Raw genomic sequence first — 14,330 nt, forward strand, 5'->3', positions numbered from 1 at the left:
TTAATTTATTTATTTATTTATTTTTGGCTGTGTTGGGTCTTCATTGCTGCACATGGTCCTTCTCTAGTTGCAGCGAGAGGGGGCTACTCTTTTTTGCAGTGCGTGGGCTTCTCACTGCGGTGGCTTCTCTTGTTGAGGAGCAAGGGCTCTAGGCACACGGGCTCAGTAGTTGTGGTTTGTGGGCTCTAGAGCGCAGGCTCAGTAGTTGTGGTGCATGGGCTTAGTTGCTGCGTGGCATGTGGGATCTTCCCAGACCAGGGTTCGAACCAATGTCCCCTGCATTGGCAGGCAGATTCTTAAGCACTGAGCTACCAGGGAAGTCCCTTTTTTTTTAAGTCTTTACTGAATTTTGTTACAATATTGCTTCTGTTTTATGTTTTGGTTTTTTGGCCGCGAGGCATGTGGGATCTTAGCTCCCTGACCAGGGATCAAACCTGCATTCCCTGCATTGGAAGGTGAAGTCTTAACCACTGGACTACCAGGGAAGACCCTGTATGTTGTTCTTTCTCATTATCAAGACAATTCAAAGAAAAGGTCTAAAAATGCACCCTCTCATCCCAAATAATTCATTTTATTGCACACATGCCACTGACTTTGTAGCTAATGATCAGACCTCAGAAATAGAAACACTATTCCAGAAAATGATGAAAGATATTTTTATATTAATCTAACATTTTACTTGTGAAAAAGTATCTGGCAGGCAAGGAAAGTCCTGTGTATTTTTTAGGAAAAATTCTGTATCATTTTTCTCTATAATTTAAAGGATCTCTAAGGGTTTGTACACATGTAAATATAAAAAATATATAATATGCACTGTAATTTTTAGAAGCTATATTATTTACTAAACATAGGATTACTCAGTAAAAATTTGCTCAATGAATCTGCCCTAAGAATAAATTTCTTTTTGGAGGGGTTTAAATGATACAAAATAATGACTTAGTATTGTAATAAAATTTCATCAATTTTATTAAAAGCAGATTCCATTTCTTCACATAGTTAAGTAAGTTTTGTGTTTTTTTAAAGCCCATTTTATTGTATTACTTCATAAGAGTAAGTTGGCTCAGTGAGACTGTCACTGATAAAGACATGTACAAAGTTAGCACCAAACAGCTACAAATGCAGATAGCCACAATGACCTTTCCAATATGTACAAACTCCCTTTACACATACACACACATATTTACAGCTAATAAATAACATTTAAAGCCAAAGCATTGCTGATATATATAGTGAAGGCTGTAGAAGCCAGAGTTCCCAGGGCCATACACTGATTTGATTCATATTTTCTTAAGTTGATGCACCCTTGCGCAAAACCCAAATCCAGAGAATTAATGAATTAACAATAAAGGGGGATGCCAACAACTTGTCGCACAACATTTTATTTTTAGAGAGAATTCATTCCAAGCTGGCTGATGTCAATCACAACATTCGTCCTATTTTGTACAGGCAAAACCATATTTCTCAGATGAAGGGCTTAAGTTCTGGCACCACTGGAACAATTTCTACTCCAATATGTTCCAATACATCTCTTGATCATTTACCTTCCAAGCCACGCTGAGGAATAATCATATATGTGGGGCTTCATACGTGAATATGTGTTCAGACACCCACACACATTCACAGTTTGGATTCCCAGCAATAGCCTCTGAGATATTTGACTTCTTTATCATTTTATAATAATATATAGAAAAGCATTCTGAAAATATGAGATCTAGTTTATAAATAATTGTTCACTCACTCTTGACTAGTTGTTAAAAACAACAACAACTCTCATGATATTCCATGTGATTATAACAATGGAGGATCCTTTTAACTGCCCACGATGGTTTTAAGCACTGCCTATGAATATATCCTGTAACTCTTCTATTTCTTTACTTAGTAAAAACAGTCTTTGTCTAAAATTTGTAAGAGTTTGCATGATGCAAAATTTGACCTTGAACACATATTTTCTTATCAAAATTAGGGAAGAAAGAGACATGCTCAAAGTCTGACTGAAGCATGGCTGAAATAAGCCTAAAATTAAATAGTAACCATCGTATATTAAAGGACTTCAAATCAATGAATATAATTTTGAAAATCTGATAATAAAATTATGGTTTCATTTTCTTTCTCTGTAGTTAAAATTATGTGTCAGCTGATGATAACAGGCTCATTTTAAACGCCTATCCAGGGAAATTTGTTAAAATATAATCTTGAGACAAAGCAAGAAAAGGAAGGGGAAAGACTAAGCAATAAACAGTAAAGCCTATTAAGATTTAATTGATCTCAATATTATATGTCCTTTAATTTGTAACTTATTTATGATGCAACCAACCGCAGGGAGTATTTAAAGCATTAGTGCTTTATCAACTCTATTCTCCATTCCTCTCTCCAAGTCACTAGTTCCTGGTTAACTCCTGGGCTACATCCCAATGGCAAGAGAAGAATCATTCCAAGAAAGTAGGTATTTTGACTGATAAGTAAATGGGTCCAACTCATGCCACAAAAAATCACTTTCTATTTTAGACTTGGAGAAAACTTTGAAAAGGTTGTCAGTCTAGAAAATGCAGAATTACAATTAAAATGTGAGGTTCTAATCGATTTTAGGCTACGGCTAAACTTATTACATGAAGAGGTCTGATTATTTTACCATGAGCCCAAACAATTATTTCTTTCTCAAAGGACAGAAGGCAGTGCTTTTCATATCTGCTATTTTTTAATGTTGAAAGATGTGCTATTTGGCCACTCTACTCCTCAAATTGAATTAGCCACTTTTCAGTATTTGAGACTGTTTCCTAAAATAACTAACAAGGCTATAGAGCTGGGATTAATACTCAGGAAAATCCATCTTTAACCACCCAAAGCACCGGGCGTCTTTTGTAAAAGTTACTTCATTCTTCGTAGAATTCATAGGCTGTTATTTCTTCTGTAGATTTGCCCAGTTTCTGAGAGAAAACAGAGGAAGAACGGCAATTTATTACCTGCTTAGTGTTTTATAACCCTCCCCCCCTCCCCCCCACTACTTTCACGGTGAAAAAGTAGTCACCTGGAAGTTCAGAACAAAGGTTGTGAGAATAAACTGAATCAGAGGAAGTGGCAGGCTCATAGGAATAAAAGACACTCTAATATTTACTTAGCCATGTCCTGATAAGGAGTAACATTTTCAGAAGACTGAACCAAATGATTTCAAAATTTAGGAAGATTTCTTACTTCTAAAACTTGTTAAATAAAATACCTATTTTTTTCTTTTCTTGAGACTTCTAAAGAGTTATATCAGAAAGTGAGAGAAAGAGAAGCTTTTATTTGATTGATTAATTTAGTCACAGAGGCAACAAACTGCAGAGGGTTATTAGTCTGATTCATAATTACCTCCTAGATAAAGATCAGATGTAAAAAAAAAAAAGCTCTCTAAATGTCTGTTGTTCCAGTAGTCTTATAATCAGATGAGGAATGTATTGTAACTATCTCAGATAAAGTCTTATAACTTATATAAATAATATGACCAATATGACCAGAAATACTTTATAAACAGCTGGAGTTATTTCCTAATTTTTCGAGTTTTGTTTTTAAATTCACATTATATATTTAGAGTTGTGGATGATTTGGAGAGAATGTATGCAGAGGTGTGTTTGTGTATGTTTATATGTAACGTAAAAGCAATGTATAAAACTTCATATAGGAGTCCCTTTCAAAGAGTTAAAGCAAATGTGAAATTGCCTCAGATTTGTGATGAGGAAAAACAAAGCAATGAATCTCTTGGTAGAAGTCTCCACTTAGATAAAAATTTAGTTATTCTCCCTGGCTCAATACCAGTAGCTATTCTCCATTTCAAGTTTATCTTGAGTGCTCTTACATTAATGTTTTCAATCCAGATGGCTTCACCTTGTCACTCAAAGCACATATGTCATAATGCCATTATGTAAAAAAATAAAAGAATATAAATATTACATGTGAATAGAGAAAATCTGAAAGGATACAAATTAAAATGTTAGTTGGGGGTTGTCCCTGGGTGATAGTTACAATGATTTTATTATCTTTTTGCCTATTTTTTCTAATCTATTCAAAATCCATAATTATCTGTGGATAAACTATCTTATAAAATGGAAATTAAAAATAATAGAGATATTCCACATAGGGTCTTTAATATGCTCTTTTTGATTAGAAAATTCTTATTCTGTACTTTGGTCTATAAATGTAACTGGGAGAGGACAAACCGAAAGCAATTGGCTTTTCTATTTCCAGATGATGTTGTGACCAGCCTTTCCCATTGTTTCTTGTGTCACTGGCTTCTATGATATGATCTAAGCTTTCCCCCTTTATACCTATAAACCATCAGCACTTGGCTTCTGGCAGGGGAATGAGTGGAGGAATGAAAGTGGCATACTTTGGGAATTCAGGAGGGGATGGGGAAGGTCACATGTTCAGTCTCTACTTAGTACTGACACTCTGGAATGATTCAGCTGACAGCTGCCATGTGGATTAGCCTTAAAGGTCAGGTAGAAAAGAGCCAGGCCGTTGTTTTGAGATGGAAAAGAGAACCATCTCCTAAACTCTAAGTCCACTAGCTTTCCGTCTCTGGGGGTTTTGAGATGGATGCTTGGTGGTTGCCCCTTTGGCTCTCTGTCCTGGAATCAGCTGCCACTTGGAGAATCAAGAAGGACTCGGGCTGCAGCTGACGTTTTGCTCCCCTGGGAACGTCCTGGGAGGAGCTGCACCCACAGCCGCAATCACGGCTACTAACTTGTGTTGTATCCCCTGCACACAGGGTCTGTAAAGGGGGCAGTACAGGAAAAAGCAGAAGTGAAGATTCTGTGGTAGTTCAAGATGTAAAATAAAATCTAAAAATTGCACCTGGGGTGAAGGTCAGAGCTGGCAGAAAGAACAGAAAGAAAAAGAAAATAGAGGAAGTACTGCCAAAAGCAAATGCACTGGTCTAACGTGTATGCAGGAGGCCTGAGAAAGGCCACCCGAAGGCTCTGATCGCAAGACTCAATCCAAGCCTTTAGTTCAGGGGTGAAGGACAATGCATGAAGCAACATCCCTCAGAGAGCAAGTTCAAGATACCCAGAGAGCCTTAGCCCATGATGCTCACCAGCCAGACTTTCTATTCAGAGACTTGTCATGGCATTTCACAAATATCACAGGTGACTTTCCTTTCTGCAGATGAGACATTTTCTCCCTGGAGCAGAAGATCACCCTGTGGAAGAAAATGGACGTGAACACACCATATTGGAACAATACCTGTTTATACTCAGCCCATTCAGGTCAGCAACACATCCAAATCAGAGGGTTATCTGAGGGCTTAACCCACTGTCCGGCGGTAAAGCTAGTTCATCAGTACAGACAGGCACACAGACAGCCTGGAGCAGGCTTAAAATCACAAGATTTTCACCAAAAAATGATAAAAGATCAACTTTACCACTTCTTAGTGTCTGCATTAGGGAATTCACAAACTAGCCTTCAACTGGCCCTGCTGGAGAAACAAATACTCTGTATAGCCTCTCCATTCACAACCTCTTTTTCTCCCCCTTTGGTTATAAAAGAAAATGACAAAAGAGAAATACATTATCAACGCTTATTTATTTATTCATTCATTCATTCATTGGTCATGCCTCGTGGCTTAGGGGATCTTAGTTCCCCAGCCAGAGATTGAACCCAGGCCCTCCACAGTGAAAGCACTGAGTCCTAACCACTGGACCACCAGGGAATTCCTTATCAATCCTAATTTAAAGAGTCATTTTATTTACAATAATAGTATACTACAGTTTGCAAAATCCCTGTACATTTAGTATAAAACTTTAAAATCTTATGGGGCTCTCTATGCAATTCATTTTATCTATGTGGAGTGGGGTTGGGAAGAGAGGATGAGAGATTATCTTGGAATCTTGCCCTTCTTGAGGAGGTTAGTTTTAATCTTTGAATGTCCAAGTGGCATCTCTGAGTTTCTCTGCATAAGTGTTTTGTGCTTGCAAGAATCAGTGCTAAATGAGAAGCTGAGATTCTTGACTTCTAATCTCAACTCTCACTCAATGACTGCGGCAATTCAGAGTTTAGGTTTTCTTCCCATGAAATGCAGAAATACCATTACTTCCCTAGTATGACAATAAAATAACACTCCTAAAAAATGATTGATAGGTGTAATTATCTAGGTAATGTAGTTTTAAAGACAAAGCTTACCAAAGTTTCACCTGAACACTGGAGGCTCCATAAATACTATTTCTAGGTAATAACATTAGAGTGAATGAAAATGAATGGAGAGGGGCGGAGTCGAGAGGGGCGGAGTCAAGATGGCATACTAGGAGGACACAGAATTCACATCTCCTCACAACTAGGGCACCTACCAGGCACCGGTGGGGGACCATGGACATGTAAGGGGATGGGAGGAACCCCCAGTGACCAGGTAGAACACAGAGAATGGGGGGAATGAAGGGGGATGAGAAGTGGAGGTAGGATGGGACTGGTGCCCCTGAGGGGTGGCTGGGGGAGAGGAAGGGATCCCATGCCGGAAGGGGGAAATTGGGGAACCACTGGGGGGCAGAGGATCAAAAGGGAGCATGGCCAGGTTTCCCCTGCCCACTTGGACCCCCAGGAACCTGCTGAGATCCCGGACCTGATCCTCTACCCACTGAGGCCCCCTCTAGCCATGCTGGTCCTGAGGGAGTGGGAGGGTGAGAAGGGGGAGCAAAAGCAAAGGCCGGACCTCCGGCACCCCTGAGGGATGGCTGGGGGAGGGGAGTAGTTCCTACACCAGCGGACCCACCCATGGTTAGGGGTCCAGCAGGGAATGGGGGAGACCCTGGGGGAGACAGTGGTCGTGGAACGTGAAGGAATGGAAGGCAACGTGGCCAGTGCTTTCCCTGTCCACTTAGGCACTGGGAAGCCTGTTGGGCTCAGGGGCCTAATCCTCTGCCCTTGGAGCCTCCCTCCTGCTGGGCAGAACCCAAGCCCCACCCCTACACCCCCAACCAGGGCCCCACCTCTACACTCCGCAGAGGTAGAGGTGTTCTCTACCTCTGAAGTTCTCTACACTTCAGCAGAGGCCTTCCTTCCAATGTGCTGCCTCTCCCCTTCTGCGCACGTCCTAGGCAGAGGCCCTGCCCCACGCTTGAACGTCACCCCGCCTAGGTCCTGCCCCACGCTCAACCGTCACTTCCCCACCCGCCTAGGTACCGCCCTACCCAAAACCTTGTTCCTGCCTAAGTTCCACCCCCTGCCTAAATTCCACCCCCATAGCCAAGGCTTTTTTTTTTTTTTCTATGTGGTTTTATTTTACCTTGTTGCAGTTGTTTCAATTATAGTTTTATTTTTCCTAATATATTTTTTATCTGTCTAATTTTATTTTGTTTTTATCCTTTGATATGGTACTGCTACTTTTTTTCTTTCTGATTTCTTTTTTTTTTTTAACCACACCACAAAGCTTGTAAGATCTTGGTTCCCAGGCTGGAGGTCAGGTCCGAGCTCCTGTAGTGGGAGCTCCAAGTCCAAACCGCTGGACTAACAGAGAACCTCAGACCCCAGGGAATATTGATTGGAGTGAGGCCTCCCAGAGGTCCTCATCTCAGCAACAAGACCCGGCTCTATCCAACTGCCTGCAAACTCCAGTGCTGGACGTCTCAGGCCAAACAACCAGTAAGACAGGAATACAGCACCACCCATCAAAAAGAGAGAGAGAGAAAAAAAAGAAATGACAAAAAAATATGTTACAGACGAAGGAGCAAGGTAAAAACCTATAAGAACAAATAAATGAAGATGAAATAGGCAATCTGCCTGAAAAAGAATTCAGAGTAATGATAGTAAAGATGATCCAAAATCTTGGAAACAGAATGGAGAAAATACAAAAAACATTTAGCAAGGATCTAGAAGACGTAAAGAGCAAAGAGTGATGAACAACACAATTACTGAAATTAAAAATACTCTAGAAGGAATCAATAGCAGAATAACTGAGGCAGAAGAACGGATAAGTGAGCTGGAAGATAAAATGGTGGAAATAACTGCCAGAGAGCAGAAAAAAGAAAAAAGAATGAAAAGAATTGAGGACAGTCTCAGAGACCTCTGGGACAACATTAAATGCACCAACATTTGAATTATAGGGGTCCCAGAAGAAGAAGAGGAAAAGAAAGGGGCTGAGAAAATATTTGAAGAGATTATACTTGAAAACTTCCCTAACATGGGAAAGGAAATAGTCAATCAAGTCCAGGAAGCACAGAGAGTACCATACAGAATAAACCCGAAGAGAAACACACCGAGACACATATTAATGAAACCATCAAAAATTAAATACAAAGAAAAAATATTAAAAGCAGCAAGGGTTGGGTTTCCCTGGTGGTGCAGTGGTTGAGAATCTGCCTGCCAATGCAGGGGACACGGGTTTGAGCTCTGGTCTGGGAAGATCCCACATGCCGCGGAGCAACTGGGCCCATGAGCCACAACTACTGAGCCTGCGCGTCTGGAGCCTGTGCTCCGCAACAAGATAGGCTGTGATAGTGAGAGGCCAGCGCACTGCAATGAAGAGTGGCCCCCATTCACCGCAACTAGAGAAAGCCCTCGCACAGAAACGAAGACCCAACACAGCTAAAAATAAATATATAAATAAATAAATTTATTTTAAAAAAAGTCTGAAAATTAATGAAACATTCATTTCTTCCTAGTTTAAAAAAAAAAAAAAAGCAGCAAGGGTTAGTGTTAACATACAAGGCAATCGCCATAAGGTTAACAGCTGATTTTTCAGCAGAAACTCTGCAAGCCAGAAGGGAGTGGCAGGACATATTTAAAGTGATGAAAGGGAAAAACCTACAACCAAGATTATTCTACCCAGCAAGGATCTCATCCAGATTCGACAGAGAAATTAAAACTTTTACAGACAAGCACAAGTGAAGAGAATGCAGCACCACAAAACCAGCTTTACCACAAATGCTAAAGGAACTTCTCTAGGCAGGAAACAGAAGAGAAGGAAAAGACCTACAAAAACAAACCCAAAACAATTAAGAAAATGGTAATAGGAACATACATATCGATAATTACCTTAAATGTAAATGGATTAAATGCTCCAACCAAAAGACAAAGATTGGCTGAATGGATACAAAAACAAAACCTGTATACATGCTGTCTACAAGACACCCACTTCAGATGTAGGGACACATACAGACTGAAAGTGAGAAGATGGAAAAAGATATTCCATGCAAAAGAAAATCAAAAGAAAGCTGGAGTAGCAATTCTCATATCAGACAAAATAGACTTTATAACAAAGACTATTACAAGAGACAAAGAATGATGAAGGGATCAATCCAAGAAGAAGATATAACAATTATAAATATTTATGCACCCAACATAGGAGCACCTTAATACATAAGGCAAATGCTAAAAACCATGAAAGGAGAAATCGATAGTAACACAATAATATTAGGGGACTTTAACACCCCACTTTCACCAATGGACAGATCATCCAAAATGAAAATAAATAAGGAAACACAAGATTTAAATGACACATTAAGCAAGATGGACTTAATTGATATTTATAGGACATTCCATCCAAAAACAACAGAATACACTTTCTTCTCAAGTGCTCATGGAACATTCTCCAGGCTAGACCATATTTTGGGTCAAAAATCAAGCCTTGGTAAATTTAAGAAAATTGAAATCGTATCAAGTATCTTTTCCGACCACAATGCTATGAGACTAGATATCAATTACAGGAAAAAAACTGTAAAAAATACAAACACATGGAGGCTAAACAATATGCTACTAAATAACCAAGAGATCACTGAAGAAATCAAAGAGGAAATCAAAAAATACCTAGAAACAAATGACAATGAAAACACAACAACCCAAAACCCATGGAATGCAGCAAAAGCAGTTCTAAGAGGGAAGTTTATAGCAATACAATCCTACCTCAAGAAACAAGGAGCATCTCAAATAAACAACCTAACCTTACACCAAAAGCAATTAGAGAAAGAAGAACAAAAAACCCCAAAGTTAGCAGAAGGAAAGAAATCATAAAAATCAGATCAGAGATAAATGAAAAAGAAATGAAGGAAACAGTAACAAAGATCAATAAAACTAAAAGCAGGTTCTTTGAGAAGATAAACAAAATTGATAACCCATTAGCCAGACTCCTCAAGAAAAAAAGGGAGAAGACTCAAATCCATAGAATTAGAAATGAAAAAGGAGAAGTAACAACTGACACTGCAGAAATACAAAAGATCATGAGACATTACTACAAGCAACTCTATGCCAATAAAATGTACAACCTGGAAGAAATGGACAAATTCTTAGAAAAGCACAACCTTCCGAGACTGAACCCGGAAGAAATAGAAAATATAAACAGACCAATCACAAGCACTGAAATTGAAACTGTGATTAAAAATCTGCCAACAAACAAAAGCCCAGGACCAGATGGTTTCACAGGCGAATTCTATCAAACATTTAGGGAAAAGCTAACACCTATCCTTCTCAAATTCTTCCAAAATATAGCAGAGGGAGGAACACTCCCAAACTCATTCTGTGAGGCCACCATCGCCCTGATACCAAAAACACACAAAGATGTCACAAAAAAAGAAAACTACAGGCCAATATCTCTGATCAACATAGATGCAAAAATCCTCAACAAAATACTAGCAAACAAAATCCAATAGAACATTAAAAGGATCATACAACATGATCAACTGGGGTTTTTCCCAGGAATGCAAGGATTCTTCAACATACGCATATCAATCAATGTGATACACCATATTAACAAATTGAAGAATAAAAACCATATGAACATCTCAATAGATGCAGAAAAAGCTTTTGACAAAATTCAACACTCATTTATGATAAAAACCCTCCAGAAAGTAGGGATAGAGGGAACTTACCTCAACATAATAAAGGCCATATATGACAAACCCACAGCCAACATCATTCTCAATGGTGAAAAACTGAAACCATTTCCTCTAAGATCAGGAACAAGACAAGGTTGCCCACTCTCACCACTATTATTCAACATAGTTTTGGAAGTTTTAGCCACAGCAATCAGAGAAGAAAAAGAAATAAAAGGAATTTAAATCAGAAAAGAAGAGGTGAAACTGTCACTGGTTGCAGATGACATGATACTATACACAAAGAATTCTAAAGAGCTACCAGAGGACTACTAGAGCTAATCAATGAATTTGGTAGAGTAGCAGGATACAAAATTAATGCCCAGAAATCTCTTGCATTCCTATACACTAATGATGAAAAATCTGAAAGAGAAATTAAGGAAACACTCCCATTTACCATTGCAACAAAAAGAATAAAATACCTAGGAATAAACCTACCTAAGGAGTCAAAAGACCTGTCTGCAGAAAACTATAAGACACTGATGAAAGAAATTAAAGATGATACAAACAGATGGAGAGATATACCATGTTCTTGAATTGGAAGAATCAAAATTGTGAAAATGACTATACTACCCAAAGCAATCTACAGATTCAATGCAATGCCTATCAAACTGCCAATGGCATTTTTCACAGAGCTAGAACAAGAAATTTTACAATTTGTATGGAAACACAAAAGACCCCGAATAGCCAAAGCAATCTTGAGAAAGAAAAACGGAGCTGGAGGACACAGGCTCCCAGACTTCTGACTGTACTACAAAGCTATAGTAATCAAGACAGTATGGTACTGGCACAAAAACAGAAATATAGATTAATGGAACAGGATAGAAAGCCCAGAGATAAACCCATGCGTAAATGGTCACCTTATCTTTGATAAAGTAGGCAAGAGTATACAATGGAGAAAAGACTACCTCTTCAATAAGTGGTGCTGGGAAAACTGGACAGCTACATGGAAAAGAATGAAATTAGAACACTCCCTAACACCATACACAAAAATAAACTCAAAATGGATTAGAGACCTAAATGTAAGGCCAGACACTATAAAACTCTTAGAGGAAAACATAGGCAGAACACTCCATGACATAAATCACAGCAAGATCCTTTTTGACCCACCTCCTAGAGAAATGGAAATAAAAACAAAAATAAACAATTGAGACCTAATGAAACTTAAAAGCTTTTGCACAGCAAAGGAAACCATAAACAAGACCAAAAGACAACCCTCAAAATGGGAGATATTTGCAAATGAAGCAACTGACAAAGGATTAATCTCCCAAATGTACAAGCAGCTCATGCAACTCAATATCAAAAAAACAAACAACCCAATCCAAAAGTGGGCAGCAGACCTAAATAGACATTTCTCCAAAGAAGATATACAGATTGCCAACAAACACATGAAAAGATGCTCAATATCACTAATCATTAGAGAAACGCAAATGAAAACTACAATGAGGTTCACCTCACACGGGTCAGAATGGCCATCATCAAAAAATCTACAAACAGTAAATGCTGGAGAGGGTGTGGAGAAAAGGAAACCCTCTTGCACTGTTGGTGGGAATGTAAATTGATACAGCCACTATGGAGAACAGTATGGAGGTTCCTTCAAAAACTAAAACTAGAAATACTATATGACCCAGCAGTCCCACTACTGGGCATATACCCTGAGAAAACCATAATTCAAAAACAGTCATGTACCACAATGTTCACTGAAGCACTATTTACAATAGCCAGGACATGGAAGCAACCTAAGTGTCCATTGACAGATGAATGGAGAAAGATGTGGTACATATATACAATGGAATATTACTCAGCCATAAAAAGAAACGAAATTGAGTTATTTGTAATGAGGTGGATGGACCTAGAGTCTGTCATACAGAGTGAAGTAAGTCAGAAAGAGGAAAACAAATACCGTATGCTAGCACATATATATGGAATCTAAAAAAAGAAAAAAGAAAAAAAAATGGTTCTGAAGAACCTAGGGGCAGGACAGGAATAAAGACACAGACGTAGAGAATAGACTTGAGGACACGGGGAGGGGGAAGGGTAAATTGGAAGGAAGTGAGAGAGTAACATTAACATATATACACTACTAAATGTAAAATAGTTAGCTAGTGGGAAGCAGCCGCATAGCACAGGGAGATCAGCTCGGCGCTTTGCGACCACCTAGAGGGGTAGGATAAGGAGGGTGGGAGGGAGACACAAGAGGGAGGGGATATGGGGATATATGTATGCATATAGCTGATTCACTTAGTTATACAGAAGAAACTAACACAACATTGTAAAGTAATTATACTCCAATAAAGATGTTAAAGGAAAAGAGAAAAAAAAACATGTGAGCTACCTTTGTAGGCTAGAGATGAAAGCAAAATGACCATTAAAAAAAAAAAAAAGAATGGAGAAAAATAAATTTAATTACTTTTTTTGAGTCTCTCCTGCCTTTACTCTGATCTTCTCAATAGCAAAGCCGGGACTGCTCCACCAGTTGGACCAGCTGAAGTATGAATCGCTGATCCATTTGAGTTTCAACATTAGCAATTCTCCAATATCCACCTCAGTGTAAATTAGAAAGGAGTATGTTTTATTTGTGGAAACTTCAGGCCTGAATAAAAAATCAACATATTTGGTTAGTTCTGGAAAGCAGGGTTTTTTGTTTTTTTTTTCCTTTTTCTTCCTCCTAAGATATAAATAGCTTTACTGTTCAGGAAATATTTTTCAAATGGAAAAAATGTCCAACAAAATACGCAAGATGCATGTCAATGGCATTTAGTGTATTTTAAACGATATCTACACTAATGTGGACCTTTAATGTATTCCAACTTTTATCCTAACAATATGAACTATGTAATATAATTCTTAAGAGAAAAAAGTTCATAAGTCCACCATTTAGAGATATTATTTTCATTTTCATATATTCCCTTTCAATTTGTATTGATATGTGAACGTGTCCTTTGTTACAGTCATAGTGTACATAATACAATTCTCTAGTTTTTCTTTGTTCACTTCATGTTTTATCTTTCACTTTTTGCCATGTTTTACCTAGTTTTCTATAATTACAGTTCTTAGAGGCTAGATTGATTTTATTGATTTGTTAAACCACAATTCACTTAGCCATTGCCTCAGTTTTGGACACTTGCTTTGCTTCTAATTTATGCTACTATATGTACCACTGCAATGAACATCTTTTGCCATATAGCTGTTTTAAAAATTTTCTGTTAAATATGTGTTTTTCTAGGTGTCCTATGCCTCTTCTGTTCCTCAGACCAATGGTTAGAGCAGGTAGCAGTGCTATGATAAACCCACGTGCTGGAGGTCATGTTCTGTAGCTACTCACAGGGTGAAGGGGATGTTCTCACTCTCGGCCACAGTGCCGTACAGAGAGATCTCGAAGGCCTGGTTGGTGTGTGTATTACTTTCAGTCCCAGAAAAATGTATCTTTACTTGGTAATGGAAGACTGTAGAGAGAAAAGCAGAACAACCTCTGATCAGTCTTTATGGAAACACTAC

At 38.5% G+C, this 14,330-nt stretch overlaps 1 protein-coding gene across 1 annotated transcript in view; it reads right to left on the reverse strand.

Annotated features, from left to right (window-relative positions):
* Positions 1–1,363: 1,363 nt before the first annotated feature.
* LPL (lipoprotein lipase) overlaps positions 1,364–14,330 on the reverse strand; it is a 30,198-nt gene continuing 17,231 nt past the window's right edge. Inside the window, exons 7-10 of the mRNA XM_059927043.1 lie at positions 14,158–14,278; positions 13,243–13,425; positions 5,072–5,176; positions 1,364–2,924 (exon numbers count right to left, since the gene is read on the reverse strand). Coding sequence (XP_059783026.1) covers position 2,924; positions 5,072–5,176; positions 13,243–13,425; positions 14,158–14,278 — 410 coding nt within the window. The 3' untranslated portion in view covers positions 1,364–2,923. The remainder of the gene's footprint in view (positions 2,925–5,071; positions 5,177–13,242; positions 13,426–14,157; positions 14,279–14,330) is intronic.

The sequence above is a fragment of the Balaenoptera ricei genome, chromosome 6, assembly GCF_028023285.1.
Source record: "Balaenoptera ricei isolate mBalRic1 chromosome 6, mBalRic1.hap2, whole genome shotgun sequence".
In the NCBI taxonomy this organism is placed as follows: Eukaryota; Metazoa; Chordata; class Mammalia; order Artiodactyla; family Balaenopteridae; genus Balaenoptera; species Balaenoptera ricei.